The sequence below is a fragment of the Astatotilapia calliptera genome, chromosome 19 (assembly GCF_964374335.1).
Source record: "Astatotilapia calliptera chromosome 19, fAstCal68.1, whole genome shotgun sequence".
NCBI lineage: Eukaryota > Metazoa > Chordata > Actinopteri > Cichliformes > Cichlidae > Astatotilapia > Astatotilapia calliptera.
Genome location: NC_137440.1, coordinates 1,698,579 through 1,716,105, shown reverse-complemented (window position 1 = coordinate 1,716,105; position 17,527 = coordinate 1,698,579). Strand labels below are relative to the sequence as shown.

The following is a 17,527-nucleotide window of genomic DNA, read 5'->3' as shown; positions in this document are numbered from 1 at the left end:
CTGCAGAAAATTATACACATTTTGCATAAATATGTAGGAATGACTCTAAATAAACTCAAACAGCACACACTATTAGAAAAACACTGACACAATTCTAGATGAGTTTTTAGTTCAACATGCAAGAAAAAACGTTTGACCTTTATCAAGTTCTATTTACTGCTGTCAGAGAAATGTCATGTTTTCTTCATGCAGCGGACGACATTCAGTTACAGAAGCAGGTCTGAGATCAGAAGCCAACACTAAACTGAGCTACTGTTTATTTTCCTTTATGAATGGAACTGAACTGAATTGAACCAAACCTTTGTTCAGACCTCTTCAGTTAGTTGGACCTCATTAGATAGAGGGGTAAAGACTCCACAAGGCCCAGTATAGGTTTCAGATTTCAGTGGCTCACACTCTGGTTTCAAACACACTCTACAATAAACCTTCACTAACTAGTGGATTATGTGGTGGCCATTTCAATCCTTTCTATACAGTCTGTGGTCAAAGTAAGCTCACGTTCAACTGAACTACAGCTAAATGAATCAGTGGGTCATTGCTGGTATGGATTCCAAAATAAAAAATAAAAAATAAAGTGTGCGTATGTATGTACATATTGTCATGGTCCTGCGACCATGACTCAGTGACTTTATGTTTATGTACTTATTGTTATTACTTTCATTATTATTCATGGTTGTTTTGGGATGGTTTGTGTTTGGGATTTTAGACACTGGGTCCTGGGTTTGTGCTCCCTCTGTTGGTCCCTGGTGTTAGTGTTCCCCTGTCTCGTCAGGTTAATCAGGTCCAGCTGTTTCCCCCATCTGTGTGTGATTTCCCAGTGTCTCTTTGTGTATTTATAGCGTGTGATTTCCTCTGCTCCTCGTCGCGTCGTCTGTGTTCCTACCTGGTGTAATCCTCTGCGTGTTCTCCCTGCTGTTCTCCCTTCATGTTCAGGTTTGCCACTCCTCTGTGTAGTTTATCCCAGTTTAGTTTCGTCCTTAGTTCTGTTTGCCATCTCCACTTTGTGTTTGTTATTAACAATAAATCACCCTCACATCTGAATAAGTGCTGCGTTTTGGGTCCTCCTTCCACTCTCCACACGGCCGCTGCCCCGGACCGTGACAGTACGACGCGACCACAACATGGACCCAGCAGCGCTTAATCCATCCAGGGAACTACGGGAAAATCTCATCGATGCCACACAGGAGCTGATCGACCTGTGGCTGGAAAGCCCGGGTGGCACGTCCCAGCGCGCTATAGAGAGGCGGCTACAGCGTCTGGTGACCGGTCTCCCATGGCTTCTGGGCTCGCTTTGTTCGTGGGAGCGGGAGTTCCTCCTTTTGGACCTCGGACTTCACCCCCCGTCTGCTTTTACTTTCGAGCAGCCCGAGGCGGTGTGCGAGCGACATGTTCTGGCTTCCCCAGTTTCCGGGACTTTGTTTTCTGGGGCGATTCAGAGCGGGATGGGAGACTGTATGGATCGCTTACCCACCTTCGTGGTGACTGATCCTTCCCAAGTGGGCGTGTACAGACCCTCTGCAAGACTAACAGACTGTGTCTCTGCCACCCCTTCTGAGCCAGGACTTTATCGCCATTCTCCGGCTCAGTTCAGTGCTCGGCCACAAGCTCCCCAGTCAGTAGCTCAGCCGTTAGCCTCCCTGGGGGCGCAATTGCCTGTTCTGCCGCCGCTCCAGTTAGCCACTCAGCCGCCACCATCACCGCTAGCATCGCTACAACCCACGGTTCCGGTAATAGCTGAATCACAGTTTTCACACTGTTTTTCCACCGCTGTTTCTAGGCAGGGAGATGAACTGTTACATTACGGACCTGTTCCTCAACAGCTGGCAACATTAGTGACTGTTACTCACTCCGGGGCTTCCCCAGAGGCGGGGTTACTACCCTCAGCTTACTCTGGACCCCTGGTGGCCAAGATGCCAGCTGTGAACTGCACCGGGCTGTCACTGCCTGAGCAGGGTCAGTGCTCTGCGCAGCTGCAGCCCTCCTTATGTGTGCCAGAGGCCCACGTGCCTACTGGTTTTGTTTCACATGTGCCAGAGGCCCACGTGCCTACTGGTTTTGTTTCATGTGTGCCGGAGGCCCGCGTGCCTACTGGTCTTGTTTTGTGTGTGCCGGGGGCTGCGGTGCCCACTGGTTCTGCGGCTGTTTTCACTGGGGGGCCCGAGGAGCCTGTCCAGCCTCCTGTTTCGCCTGCTGGGGGGCCCGAGGAGCCCGTCCAGCCTCCTGTTTCGCCTGCTGGGGGGCCCGAGGATCCCGTCCGGCCTCCTGCTTCTTCGGCTGGGGGGCCCGAGGAGCTCGTCCAGCCTCATGCCACACCTGCTGCCATGTCGGCTGGGGGGCCCGAGGATCCCGTCCGGCCACCTGCGGCTGCTTCTCCACCTGCGGCTGCTTCTCCACCTGTGGCTGCAGCGCCGCCTCCTGCAGTACCATCACCTGCAGCGCTACCACCTGCTTCTGCCACGCCTCAGCCTGAAGCTTCAGCCTCGCCTGGTTCTGGTCCAGCTTCATCCTCACCTGGCCCAGCTTCAGCTTCAGCGTCTGCTTCGCCTAGCCCAGCTTCAGCTACAGCTTCATCCACGCCTGGCCCGGCTTCATCCACGCCTGGCCCGGCTTCATCCTCGCCTGATTCTGGTCCGGCTTCATCCTCGCCTGATTCTGGTCCGGCTTCATCCTCACCTGGCCCAGCTTCAGCTACAGCGTCAGCTTCGCCTGGCCCAGCTTCAGCTGCAGCTTCTTCATCGCCTGGCCCGGTTTCATCTTCGCCTGGCCCGGTTTCATCTTCGCCTGGCCCGGCTTCATCTTCATCTTCGTCTGGTCCATCATCAGCATCTTCATCTTCGTCTGGTCCATCATCAGCATCTTCAGCATCGTCTGGTCCATCATCAGCATCTTCAGCATCGTCTGGTCCAGCCTCCGTGTCTGCATCCTCGTCTGGTCCAGCCTCCGTGTCTGCATCCTCGCCTGGTCCAGCCTCCGTGTCTGCATCATCATCTCCGCCTGCTGCGGTTCCGGCTTCCGTGCCCTCGGCCTCGCCTGGCCCAGCCTCGTTTGGGTCTGGAGCTAAACGGCCGTTTTCTGGACCGCTGGCTAGGCTACTGGCCGAGCGCCGTCGCCTGACTGGCCGCCGTTGCCTTCCGCACGGCCGGCCCCCGGACCGCCATCGCCTGAGTGGCCGCCGTTGCCTTCCGCACGGCCGGCCCCCGGACCGCCATCGCCTGTGTGGCCGCCGCTGCCTTCCGCACGGCCAGCCTCCTGAACTCTTTACGCGCCGCCGTTGCCTTCCGCACGGCCGGCCTCCTGAACTCTTTACGCGCCGCCGCTGCCTTCTTCGTGGACGGCCTCCTGAACTGTGCTTTGGACTCTGCTCCCCTGTGGGTTTTGTGTTCATCTTTGTTTTGGGACTCTGGGGCCTCCGTCCGTGGTCGTGGTCCGGTCCCTCCGTCCTGGGCACCCTGCCGCCCGCCCGGATCTGGTGGTGTGTTTCTGTGGCTGTCGGGGGCCAGCCCTTGAGGGGGGGGTACTGTCATGGTCCTGCGACCATGACTCAGTGACTTTATGTTTATGTACTTATTGTTATTACTTTCATTATTATTCATGGTTGTTTTGGGATGGTTTGTGTTTGGGATTTTAGACACTGGGTTCTGGGTTTGTGCTCCCTCTGTTGGTCCCTGGTGTTAGTGTTCCCCTGTCTCGTCAGGTTAATCAGGTCCAGCTGTTTCCCCCATCTGTGTGTGATTTCCCAGTGTCTCTTTGTGTATTTATAGCGTGTGATTTCCTCTGCTCCTCGTCGCGTCGTCTGTGTTCCTACCTGGTGTAATCCTCTGCGTGTTCTCCCTGCTGTTCTCCCTTCATGTTCAGGTTTGCCACTCCTCTGTGTAGTTTATCCCAGTTTAGTTTCGTCCTTAGTTCTGTTTGCCATCTCCACTTTGTGTTTGTTATTAACAATAAATCACCCTCACATCTGAATAAGTGCTGCGTTTTGGGTCCTCCTTCCACTCTCCACACGGCCGCTGCCCCGGACCGTGACACATATATGTACTTGTGTGTGTAGATATATATGTATGTATATGTATGTGTGTCTGTTACTTGTAGTTATTACTGCCTGTTACCTGTGGTAATGCAATTTATAATTTATATATTCTGTATTCAGTTATGAAGGCTCTAATTGTTGGTTGCGAGCTGCCGCTTAGATGCTTGTATCTGCCCGGGGCTGTTGATGGGTCTGTATGCAATGATGGGCGTAGCTGCGGGAAGTTTATTGTTTTTTTTTTTGTTGATGAGTGAGTATAGGGGTGGGATTTAATAAGTTTTCTTCGTCCCACTCCTTTTTCAGGCAAGTTTTGTTTTTTGTTTTGTGTATTTTATGTTCAATATAGGTATTTGTTGTGCCTGAAAATGAATAAATAAATGAAATGAAATGGATGAAATTATACTGTGAGTGATGTTGTGCATAAGTGAGATCATCATCTTCATCAACAAACAATGACCCAATGCACTGATAATGAATTTGGTTTCAACAAATCACATTAAGTATGAAAGAAAAAAGAATAAAACTTCTTATATCTTGACAGATCACCATCACGTGTCTGGTAGAGATTTTTTCTGGCTTCTTTAAGTCAGACTCTGTTAGGCTCTCAAGGCCACCGTAAACCCAACCCCAACTTTGTGGCTCTGGCCTGCTCTGCATCATAGGCCAAAGCAATATCATTATTCCTCTTCAGGATAATAAATAAGGTGTCACTATCCATTGGCCCACACTGTTCACAGCACAGCAGCACAGACCACACTCTGTCTCAATAGCCGCTGATGTAAAACAGGGTTACAGGGTAAGTGTTTTTTTCTTCCCTCCCATCTGTCTCCTTCTGGCTTTCTTCTGTTGAGTCACCTGACAGAAAGTTCACTCACTGAAGCCTCTTGGTAATGTCTTCTTAGTTACATTGAGGCTGATATTTTCTTCTTATTAAAAATCCAATATGCCTTTCACTGTGGTCCTCCCTCAGCATGACATATGCGATGGAGTTTGTTTGATTTGAAATTTATGGTAGAATTAATCAATGTGACGTTTCCTGTCTATTGGAGGAACCTGGCTGAATTGATTCCAGCACTGTACTTTACCTCACTTTCACTCATCCATTTAGAAAAGCTTTCATCAGTGTGCACTCGACAAAAGTAGTGGCCCACCTAGACATTTACCTGTAAGAACTACTCTCCACTGGAGACCAGTGCCATTGAGCTGTTGGTACACAGTTTCTATAATTATGTCGATGCTAGAGGAGGTTTGGAGCTCTGCAGTTATTGAGTCAGCGGAGTGTTGGAGTCTTACACACAATGCCCGGCCCACTCAGCAGCCCTGCTCTGTAACTTTACATCGGCTGCCACTTTGTGGCTGAGTTGCTGTGATTCCTAAACACTTCCACTTTGCAACAAGACCAGTTGATCAATATCAGGAAAGCAGAACATTTCTCAAACTGAATTGTTGCAAGGGTGCATCCTATGCAGCACTGCAGCTGGGGTGAGAGGGGATTTTTTAATACATATAAAATTCCCCACTTGCCCTGAGGGCGGTATTTATGCTTCAAGTTTGGGCTCTCTTTCAGAGTTCTGGGAGCTTCAGGATCCTGTGCAGTATCTTTCCTGTTCCTACGACTGCGCTCTTCTGGACAGAGATTTCTGATATTTGGCCAGGGCCTGCTGGAGCCACTTGCCCAGCTTGGGGATCACTCCCAGTGTTCCCCACAGAGGAGCTCTTCTCTGAGCCCTTGGTATGTCTCCAGCTTCTTATGTTCCTTTTTCCTGATGTAGGTAGGGTAGGGACGTAGATCAACCGGTAAATTGAGACCTTCGCTTTTACACTCAGCTCCCTCTTCACCACGACGGACCGGTGCAGCGTCCGCATCACTGCAGGTGCAGCACCAGTCCGTCTGTTGATCTCCCGCTCCCTTCTCCCATCACTCGTGAACAAGACCCCGAGATACTTGAACTCCTCCACTTGGGGCAGGAACTCATCCCCGACCCGGAGTGGGCACTTCATCCTTTTCCGGCTGAGAACCATGGCCTCAGATTTGGAGGTGCTGATCCTCATTCCCGCTGCTTCACACTCGGCTGCGAACCGTTCCAGTGCGAGCTGGAGGCCCTCACCCGATGAAGCCAACAGAACCACATCATCCCACCAGGCCACCAAAGTGAAAGCCCTCCGCCACTTGGCTGCACCTAGAAATCCTGTCCATAAAAATTATGAACAGAATCGGTGACAAAGGGCAGCCCTGGCGGAGCCCATCACCCACCGGGAACGAGTCCGCCTTATTGCCGGCAATGCGAACCAAGCTCCTGCAACGGTTGTATAGGGATCGAATGGCCCGTAGCAGTGGGCCAGACACCCCATACTCCTGCAGCACCTCCCACAGGACATCCCGAGGGACACGGTTGAATGCCTTCTCCAAGTCCACAAAACACATGTAGACTGGTTGGGCAAACTCCCATGCATCCTCAAGTATCCTTGAGAGGATGAAGAGCTGGTCCAGTGTTCCATGACCAGGACGAAAACCGCATTGTTCCTCCTGTATCTGAGGTTCGACTAGCGGACGAACTCTCCTTTCCAGCACCCTGGCATAGACTTTCCCAGGGGTACTGCCCCTGATCTCCACGCAACATTGTAGAGACGTGTCAACCAGGATAGCCCCACAACGTCCAGAGCCTTCAGGAACTCGGAGCGGACCTCATCAACACCAGGGGCTCTGCCACCAAGGAGTTGTTTAACTGCCTCAGTGACCTCGCCCCCGGAAATTGGCGGGTCATTCCCCTCATCCCCAGACTCTGCTTCCTCCTCGGAAGACGTGTCAGTGGGATTAAGGAGGTCCTCGAAGTATTCCTTCCACCGCCTGACAATTTTCTCAGTCGATGTCAGCAGCGCTCCGCCAGCGCTATACACAGTGCAGGTAGAGCACCACTTTCCCCTCCTGAAACGCCTGACGGTTTGCCAGAATCTCTTTGAGGCCACATTCCGCTTGGCCTATCGATACCTGTCGGCTGCCTCCGAAGTCCCACAGGCTAACCAAGCCCGATAGAACTCCTTCTTCAGCCTGGTGGCTCCCTTCACCTCTGGTGTCCACCATTTGGTTCGTTGATTACCACCATGGCAGGCACCAACCACCTTGCGGCCGCAGCTCAATGCAGCAGCTTCGGCAATGGAGACGCTGAACATGGTCCATTCGGACTCAATGTCCCCAGTCTCCCTCGGAATGCTGTTGAAGCTCTGCCGGAGGTGTGCGTTGAAGATCTCGCGGACTGGGGCCTCTGCTAGATGTTCCCAGCACACCCTCACTACGTGTTTAGGTGCACCAGGTCTGTCCAGCGTCCTCCCCCGCCACCTGATCCAACTCACCACCAGGTGGTGATCAGTTGACAGCTCAGCCCCTCTCTTTACTCGAGTGTCCAGAACATATGGTCACAGGTCTGGTGATACGATTACAAAATCGATCATCGACCTGCGGCCTAGAGCGTCCTGGTGCCACGTGCACTTATGGACACTCTTATGTTCAAACAAGGTGTTCGTTATGGCCAAACTGTGATTTTCACAGAAGTCCAATAACAAAACACCGCTCGGGTTCAGATCAGGGAGGCCGTTCCTCCCAATCACGCCCCTCCAGGTCACGCTGTTGTTACCCACGTGAGCATTGAAGTCTCCCAGCAGGACAACAGAATCTCCAGGTGGAGCACCTTCCAGCACCCCCCCCCCCCCCCCCCCCCCCAGTGACTCTAAGAAGGCTGGCTACTCTGAACTGCCACTCGGCGCATAAGCGCAGATGACAGTCAGGACCCGTTCCCCGACCCGAAGGCGCAGGGAAGAAACCCTCTCATCCACCGGGAAAAACCCCAATGTACCGGCAGCAAGCCGAGGGGATATTAGAATACCCAGCCCAGCCTGCCGCCTCTCACCAGGGGCAACTCCAGACTGAGACAGAGTCCAGCCCCTTTCCAGGAGACTGGTTCCAGAGCCCAAGCCATGCGTAGAGGTGAGCCCGACTATATCTAGCCAGTACCTCTCAACCTCACGCACTAACTCAGGCTCCTTCCCCACCAGAGAGGTGACATTCCATGTCCCTATTGCCAGTCTTAGCAGCTGGGGATCAGTCCGCCAGGGCCTCCGCTCCTGGCCACCACCCGGCACACAATGCACGCACGATCTGATATCGTCGTGTTGGTGTTATTCCCAGATCAACATAGTAAATGTTGTTCCAGGATCAACATTGCAAGTGACCAATCAGAATGTTGTGACGTCATACTTTTGCGACTTCGGGAAAAAACGCTGTAAAACTAAAAACTATACTTAAGCTGCGAGAAACCGCCTCTGTCCGCCGATCAACGGACCCTGACCCTGACCCTGACCCTTTAATAAACGCTAAGCAGAATTAATATTGTCCTTGCAACATTGGAATTTCATAAATGCACAAATGGCTTGGCGCGTCAAAGAATAACATCACAACAATGTGATTGGTCACTTGCAATGTTGATTCTGGAACAACATTTTCATGATGGTCTGGGAACAACACCAACACGACGATATCAGATCATCCCACAATGCACCCGACCCCTGTGGCGCCTCCTGCGGGTGGTGGGCCTGCGGGAGGATGGGCCCATGTCTCCTTTTCGGGCTGTGCCCGGCCGGGCCCTATGGACTAAGGCCCGGCCACCAGACGCTCGCCCTCGGGCACCCTCTCCGGGCCTGGTTCCAGGGCGGGGCCCCGGTAACCCTATTCCGGGCAGGGTAAATTGTTCCCTTGATGTTCTCTTCATAAGGGTCTTCTGAATCGCTCTTTGTCTGGTCCCTCACCCAGGACCAATTTGCCATGGGAGACCCTACCAGGCGGCAAAAGCCCCCAGACAACAAAGCCCCTGGGATCCCTGGGACACACAAACCCCTCCACAGCGATAAGGTAGCGATTCACGGAGAGGGCTTCTATCTCCACATTTGGCCAATTTATAATCCCAGCAGGGTATCTGATTATTGGCAGGGCATAGGTATTGATTGCCCCAAATCTTGTTCTTCCAAATCTTGTATCCTCCGCAGGACTTGCCTGACTCTATCCAGGTATTTGGTGGTTGCAGTTTTTCTAGCGGCCTCTTCATGATTCCCATTTGCCTGTGGGCTCACAAGGTACTTGTAGCTGTGCTTGATGTCTGCAATATTGCCTTCTGGTAGTATATTCCCCTCAGTTCTGACTACTTTCCCTCTCTTTGTTACCATCCAACTACACTTCTCCAGTCCGAATGACGTTCCAATGTTGCTGTAGATCCTAGTGGTGTGGATCGGTTAATCGATGATTCACTCTTGGCATACAGGTTGATGTCATCCATGTGGAGGAGGTTGCTGACGATTGCTCCATTCTGTCGTTGGTATCTGTAGCCAGTCTTGCCAATGATCTCACTGAGGGAGTTCAGGCCCATGCAGGACAGCAGTGGGGACAGAGCATCTCCTTGGTAGATGCTGCACTTGATGGTGACTTCTGCAATTGGCTTGAAGTTGGCCTTTAGTGTTGTTTGTGTCATGTCCATTGAATTCCTGATTAAGGGTCTTGGGGTCCCGTTAATCTTGTACAGTTCTAGACATTTCTACACAGCAGCCCTGACATCTAGCATGTATAACACGTCTCTTAGCTTTTCAGTTGCACAATTTTTGCCATTTCTTCCACACTACATTCTGCTCTACAAGCTGCGTGAGTGCACAGCAAAGGTAGGGGAGGGAACAGCTATGTTAAGAGATTTGATTGGGCAATACAGTGTCAGTAATGAAAGTAATTGAATGGACTGCTTTCAGAGATTATAGGGCTGGTGCACAGCCAGTACTTCAATTGACCCATCGACCCAAAAGTCTGTCAGCCCCCCAGTCAAATTCCTGATATGCCACATTAACAGTCTGGCTCTGGCTAAAAATAGGGATTGGAATTGAGTTTCCAGTAGGTCAATTCCTTGGAATTGTTAGTTTGCCTTTCAAAGTCACTTGTACTTGTGCTACAATCAGCTGATTTTAGATCATGTTTCAGGAAAATAGTGGCTGGTGTTTATCTTTGCTTTGTGCTGTCGCCTTTGTGTTCATACATTTTTTTTCTTCTTTTGTCTGTCCCGTTTGGTCCTTTATCCATCAAAATTGTTGTCTGAAGGCCAACAAAGATGCCCAACGGATTTATTTTACCAAGTGGATCATCACGGCTGTGCCATATCTGTCCATTTGATCGACCTTTGTTGTTATTATTTTATTTTATTTTATTTTATTTTATTTGTGAGGAAGATCATATATGTGCCCCTCGTGCGCATCCATCAGCCAGCATGCAGCCTGTTACAGCTGCTCCTGCTTTTTCGCTTTAGTTTAACTGTTTTCTTACTTATTTCTTTGTCCTTTTCTTTGTAATTAGAGTGCCCGTCTGTTTTAATAGCTTACCTTTCATTCATGTGGATTGAGAGAGTTTTGTTCTGCTTGTGGCCGCGGAACTGTTACTTTTATTGTGTAAAAGCCCCTACACACCGCACAGGTTGTTTACTTCAGAGATCAGCTGATTGCCCTGATGTCGGCTAGCTTATTGGTCAGATCTGGAGGAAAACACGCAGGATGCAGAGGTGGAGAACAGAAAAGGAAAAGGAAGGAGACGGTGAGACAGCAGAGCCTCAAAGAGAGAAGGAGGTACAAACCATGTCTGCTGCCTATTATAACGGGGAACGTTCGGTTGCTAGCAAACAAGATGGGTGAACTAACAGCACTAGCATGGAGTCAGAGGGAATACCGGGAGTGTAGCTTGATTGGTTCATCAAATTACGCATGCACCAGGATATTCCAGAAGACAACGCATCCGTGGAAGGCTTCCGCACTGTTCGGGCTGATAGGGACAGCGCCGCTAGCAGTAAGCAGAAAGGAGGGGGGCTTGTTGTTCTTGTTAACAACTGGTGGTGTAACCCTGCCTACATAACAATCAAAGAAAGGATTTGCTGCCCGGACATTGAACTGTATGCTGTTGGACTCCGGCTGTATTATTTACTCAGGGAGTTCACCCATGTGATCCTGGTGGCTGTTTATGTTCCTCCCTCTGCTAACCCCACAGCTGCATGTGACACTATCAGCACCCAAGTGCCTTCACTGTGATCTTGGGTGGCTTTAACCATGTCACCTTGGACAATACACTACCAACATTCACACAGTATGTGGTCTATCCCACCAGGGGGGAGAGAATCCTAGACCTACTGTATGCTAATGTCCTGCGCTATGTGCCGATTGTGAGGAGGGAACCTGTGATGACGACAAGCATTAGGAGGTGGTCAGATGAGGCCTTAGCAGAACTACAGGGCTGGTTTGAGTTGACTGACTGGGAGACACACTGAGGACATCAACTGGCTTACTGAGTCAATTACTGACTACATAAATGCACTGATTCCATTGTTTCAGCTAGACTGTTCATTGTTACCCAAATAACAAGCCGTGGGTGACTAAGGACATCAAAGCTCTCCTCAATGACAAGAAGAGGGCTTTCAGAGGGGGCAATAAAGAGGAGGTGAGAACGGTACAGGTGTTACTAAAGGACAAGATCAGAGAGGCTAAGGACAATTACAGGAGGAATCTGGAGTGGAAACTACAGCAGATCAGCATGAGAGAGGTGTGGAGTGGAACGAAGACCCCTGTTTCAATCCAGGGGGTCAGTGTTGACATTGTGGAGGACTACAAATACCTTGGAGTACACATAGACAATAAACTGGACTGGGTTAAAAACACCACTAAACTCTACGGGAAGGGCCAGAGTCGTCTCTATTTTCTGAGGCGCCTGAGGTCCTTCAACATCTGTCGGACAATGCTGAGGATTTTCTATGAGTCTGTTGTGGTCAGTGCTATCCTCTATGCTGTTGCATACTGGGGCAGAAGGTTAGGGTTGCAGATGCCAACAGACTCAATAAACTGATCTGTAAGGCCAGTAATGTTGTGGGGATGGAGCTGGACTCCTTAAGGTGGTGTCTGAGATAAGGACAATCCTGGATAATACTTCCCACCCACTCGATGAGATGCTGGCCAGTCACAGGAGCACACTCAGTGAGAGACTGAGATTACCCAAACGCACCACAGAGGAAGTAATTCCTGCCCGTGACCATCCCCCTGTACAACTCCTCCATCTAACACACTGTAAACACTGTAATAGTTACACCCATTTGCACACACTCTACAGTAAAAAAGCAAATCACAAAGTTCACAGGTTAGAGTCAAATGTTAATCATATAAATTCCATATATATTGGTGTGTGGGATTGTAGCCTATAGGTTTATTACATTGAATGGTAATTAGGAGACAATGCGGTTCATTTTACAGAGGTAATTAAGTAACTACAGTATTCTCTGTAATATGAGTAATAATTAATTAATTTTTTGGAGAAATGAAGCCAGCACTGATCACAACAAAGAGGGGAAACACCTCCAACATGCACAAACCTTTGATCACACGGCATGCAATTAGTTTGAACAAATGTAATGTCTTAGCATTGGTGGTGACTCTCAAAGCAGAGCCAACGAGAACACAGTGAGAATCGATAAGTGATACTGATAATGGAATCAATATAACTAAATTCTTATCAATTCTCATCCCTAGCTATAACTATTAATGAATTGTCAAAAGCTCAAAGCTTCGACTGTGTCTCATTTTCTGCACTAAATTCTGCTGCCAATTTGTGATTTTAGCCTATAAATCATAAATTACTCATAACATAACATAATGCACTGTCACTCTATTCTGAAGTAGGTTTGGCTATATTTTGCAGTGTTTTTTCCATTTTCTTGCAGCCACTTACATGCTACCTTAAGGTGACTAAATGATACATTTCTAAAGACCCAGCAATATCAACAGTTTCACCCAATACTGCCTGGCAAAGCACCTGCAGCTGTGCCCAAAGTCATTCATACTGTGTGTGCTTGAGCTTTTGAAAAAGCAATGAGTATATGATGTAAAGAGCCATGTGATCTGTCCTTCCTCTAGCATCTGCAGAGCATTTCAGTAAACTGGCTGAGTATTAGAGTTTGTCTGATTCAGCACGTTAACTATTTAGAGGATGAAAGGGAGAAATACTGAGAAGAAATTTATCGTTTTTAAAGGGAGTGTAGATTTTAGTAATTAAAAAAAGGAAACGCCTGAAAGGGGAGAAAAAACTCACCATTAATAAGATATTTTGCCAAATGAAGATAGGGAATTAATTAAAAATATGTAAATAAACTTCTAAATTTATAAAGAAGCAGAAACTACAAAAGATCCTACAAGGAGAGGCCTTTGGGGATTATAGGACATTTAAAAAGGGACAACAATGAATTTTTCACTTTTCAGAAGAGAAGGTGATGACTTTTATCAAATGCTAGCAAAAATGAGAAAATCTGGGGGCAAAAAACAGGCCATTTATAATTTGAACCAGGTGAAGGAGAACTGGCGAGGGAAATTGTGAAGCTGTATCTACCGAAAGATAACTAGTACCTAGCTCGCAGGTAGGCTAAATTCTTGTGGTCTATCCACACAGTAAATGGATCTTCGGCAACTCCTACCAATGTCTCTATTTCTCAAAAGCTAGCTTTATAGCTAGCAATAGCAAGCACACATTTCTCAGAGGCATCAAACTCAACAATGAACTGTTAATGCAGGTCTGGTTGTATCAAGAAAGGTGCTGACATAAATCTCCTTTTCAGGCCCTGAAACACTACCTTCAGTAGAAACTGGTAAAGCCAAGCGCTGGAGCAACTTCAGGGTTGTAGCGGTTAGTCAGCTGCAGCTTTTACCTTTTACATATCAGTCTTCACCTGCCGACTCTCAAACACATATCCCAGCCAGGTTACAGATTTTACATGTAACTCAAAGTTTTCCATTTGGTAGTTTTGCCAGTTTGTCGATCTGTATTTGGACGTATACTCAAACAGTGACTTGGTGTTCTTTTTGTGGTAGAGTATCCCTTCCTGTTCCTGTTCGAACACACAGTGGTGTTTTTGTGTAGCTTATCTGCGTAGCAATTTAATTAAATTAAAACTTTAATTAAAACCTTATAGATATAACTTCTTATTTCATACTGTAATCTTCATGTGCTTCATCCAAGCACTCTCTTGGATACTCTTGGAGGGGACACTCTCTAGCTGTCCTGAGCAGCTGGGGAAACAGGATGGCTGGGTGACGGCGAGGAGGAAGTCTTAAACAGAAGTCCCAGGTACACCACCACCAACCTGTTCATATATCTAACCATTTTTCCCCACTCGGCGACACACCCGCCGGGGGTCCAACTCTGGTAATTGGTGATTCTGTTCTCAGACATGTGAAGCTAGAGACACCAGCAACCATAGTCAGTTGTCTTCCAGGGTCCAGAGCAGGCAACATTGAAGGAAATTTAAAACTGCTGTCTAAGGGTAAACGTAAATTCAGTAAAATTATAATTCATGTCGGCAGTAATGACACCCGGTTAGGCCAGTCGGAGGTCACCATAATCAATATTGAAGGAGTGACATGTTTAGCCGCATGTTCTCCTTAAATTGCTGGCTGTCTGAGTGGTCTCCAAAAAACAGTGTGGGCTTTATAGATAATTGGGAACCTTTTGGAGGAAACCTGGTCTTGTTAGGAGAGACGGCATCCATCCCACTTTGGATGGAGCAGCTCTCATTTCTAGGAATATGGACAAATTTATTAAACCCCCCAAAATATGACTATCCAGAGTTGGGACCAGGAAGCAGAGTTGCAGTCTTACACGCCTCTCTGCAGCTTCTCTCCTCCTGCTACCCCCCCAAAACTCATCTCCACAGAGACTGTGTCAGCTCCCAAACAGACAATAAACTATCAGAATCCTTGATGCGCAGGCCGACGGTGTTTCTGCTTCACTCACTATGTGTTAACAGACCTCTCTGCATTGAATCATATCTGTTATTAACCTCTGTCTCTCTTCCACAGCATGTCTTTATCCTGTCTTCCTTCTCTCACCCCAACCGGTCGCAGCAGATGGCCCCGCCCCTCCCTGAGCCTGGTTCTGCTGGAGGTTTCTTCCTGTTAAAAGGGAGTTTTTCCTTCCCACTGTCTCCAAAGTGCTTGCTCATAGGGGGTCATATGATTGTTGGGTTTTCTCTGTATCTATTAATGTAGGGTCGACCTTACAATATAACGCAGACCCTACCTTGTATCAAGGCAACTGTTGTTGTGATTTGTTGTGATTTGGTGCCGTATAAATAAAAGTGAACTGAACTGAATTGATTGCTCATTCTCTCAGGTCATTCTCAACTACTTTTGACCTTGGGACTTGGGGTCTACCACACCAGGCAAGACCCCAGGTGCAGACTGTGTAAAGATGCCCCTGAGATATTCCAGCACATAACAGCACGCTTCAAGATGCTAACAGGAATGCTATAACTAAGTGGCTGGCATAGTATACAACAACATATGTGCCAAGTATGGCCTTGAAGTCCCGCGGTCAAAATGGGATTCCACTAAGATCCTGTGGAACTTCCAGATAAACATTGACAAACTTCTGATGACTAACCAGTGGTGGGCAAGCAGAGGAAGAAGACTTAGTCACATATGTATCTATATCAACTGACAGGAACATCAGGAAGAAGGAACATTAGAAGCTTGAGAAATTCCAAGGTTTGATAAAGGAACTAGAGAAGATGCAGAGTATGAAAGCAACAGTGGCCCCTGTGGTACTCGGTGCACTCAGTGCAATGATTTCCAAACTGGGTGAATGGCTCCAGCAGATCCCAGGGATGACATCTGAGATCTTTGTCCAGAAGAGCACAGTCCTAGGAACACCAAAAATACTGTGCAGGATAAATACAGCCTATTTTTATGTCGCTGTTGTAAAGCTTGTGACTATAGGTCTTTGCGACAATGTTGCATTACAATGCCCTGGTTACTGCTAATGTACTGTTTTAATCAGGGTGCAGACCTCTTCACTGAGACACTGATTATTGGTAATAACTTACAGATTACCAATAGATCAGTGTTATAGAGTGCCACTGGTCAAATATTTGTGGTGCAAAAGTTTATCTACTACTTATTTAAGCTACAGATGTCAATAAAAGCAATCAGTTAAGTGGTCTTATGTTTTATGACGGATCTGCTTACTGGGAAACAGAGCCTTTGTAAGGATGCTTCTGCTTATTCTGAGACAGTGTGAGCATATCAAAGGCGAGTATGGGCTTACCAGAGTGAATGAATATTGCTGTTTAACACTATTATGGACCACTTCAGTCACTTGACATTGCTGGTCATTGGCATGTCAACTTTCTTTTGTCAGTATGTGCGAAACCCCCTGACAGACGTATGCAGCAAAGAACCACATATCTACACACACATACACACCTCCTCCTTGCTCCTTGTGGGCAGGCATGATTTATATACTCTGAGGTGAAGGAGATAACAAAGTAGTGTGAAGAATAGAGCTCTGTTCACAACCACTCCCTGTTCCCCATCCTTAGTATATATACTGTTAGAGGGCAGTAAAACGCTCCGTTCTCTTTCTCTTTATTTCACTTTATCTTTATCACCATCGCTATCCCTCAGTACTAGACCCTCTGCAGTTAAATGTCTTTCTTTCTGTCTGTCTGTTTTTCTTGCACTAATTATTTTTTTGCAGAGAAGATGAATAAGTCCCCCAGAGGGATCACCTTAAAACTCACCAGAAGCCCTATATATCACTCATTTGACCTCACTGCAGGGATTTTTCTATTCAGTATTTATGTAAAATGCAGAGAAACAACTTGTTCTCACTCTATCACAGAGCTCAGACAAACACATTAATGTACTGTACTGGGTGAAACAACGTACGCTACTCTTATTTTGTTCCCATTGTAAATTCAAATCTATATACAGCCAGTGCTGTTAAAACCAAAATGTGTTGTATGTTGAAGTATGTATGTTCTTCAGGGATCATGAATATGCTCACCAAGTTAGGGGTGGCTGTAGCTCAGGAGGTAGAGCAGGTCACCTACTGATCAGAAGGTTGGTGGTTCAATCCCTGACTCCTCCAGTCTGCATGCCAGACACTAACCCAACTTGCTCTCCGATGTGTGAATGTACTTAGAAAGCAGTGCTTGTGTGACTGGGTGAATGTAGATAGAGTGCTATGAGTACTCTGGGAGAGTAGAGAAGCGCTATATAAGAATCAGTCCATTCACCAAATGGGCATGAGACTGATGGCACAAGAAAAGATCATGGAGTATCTAAATCAGAGAACCTTTAGGCCAGGTTACATACTTGTCTCTCCAAACAAGCAAACTACAATTGTAGATTGACATGGAGAGAAACACTCAAGGAGCTTACTTGGTCAGTAATTACAAAGAGAAACTATAAGAACTAAAAGGCTCAAGACACTAAGGAAAGAACCAAACATGATATGTTACAGTAAACAAAAATCTCGTCATGAAATTTGTATCATTCATCATCCCACTTAAGTGTTTAAAATGTCAATTTTATTTTGAGTGAGCTTTTGGGTGTAGACTTTGGCCATAGCGCATTTGCTTTTTTGTAGTTCAGCTGCTCTAAACAATTTCC

General features: G+C 47.7%; 1 protein-coding gene across 1 annotated transcript in view; it reads left to right on the top strand.

The window, feature by feature from the left end:
• Positions 1-15,225, top strand: part of adck1 (aarF domain containing kinase 1) — a 115,818-nt gene extending 100,593 nt beyond the window's left edge. The window contains exons 10-11 of the mRNA XM_080293472.1: positions 14,094-14,201; positions 14,933-15,225. Coding sequence (XP_080149598.1) covers positions 14,094-14,168 — 75 coding nt within the window. The 3' untranslated portion in view covers positions 14,169-14,201; positions 14,933-15,225. The remainder of the gene's footprint in view (positions 1-14,093; positions 14,202-14,932) is intronic.
• The last annotated feature ends 2,302 nt before the right edge of the window (positions 15,226-17,527 follow it).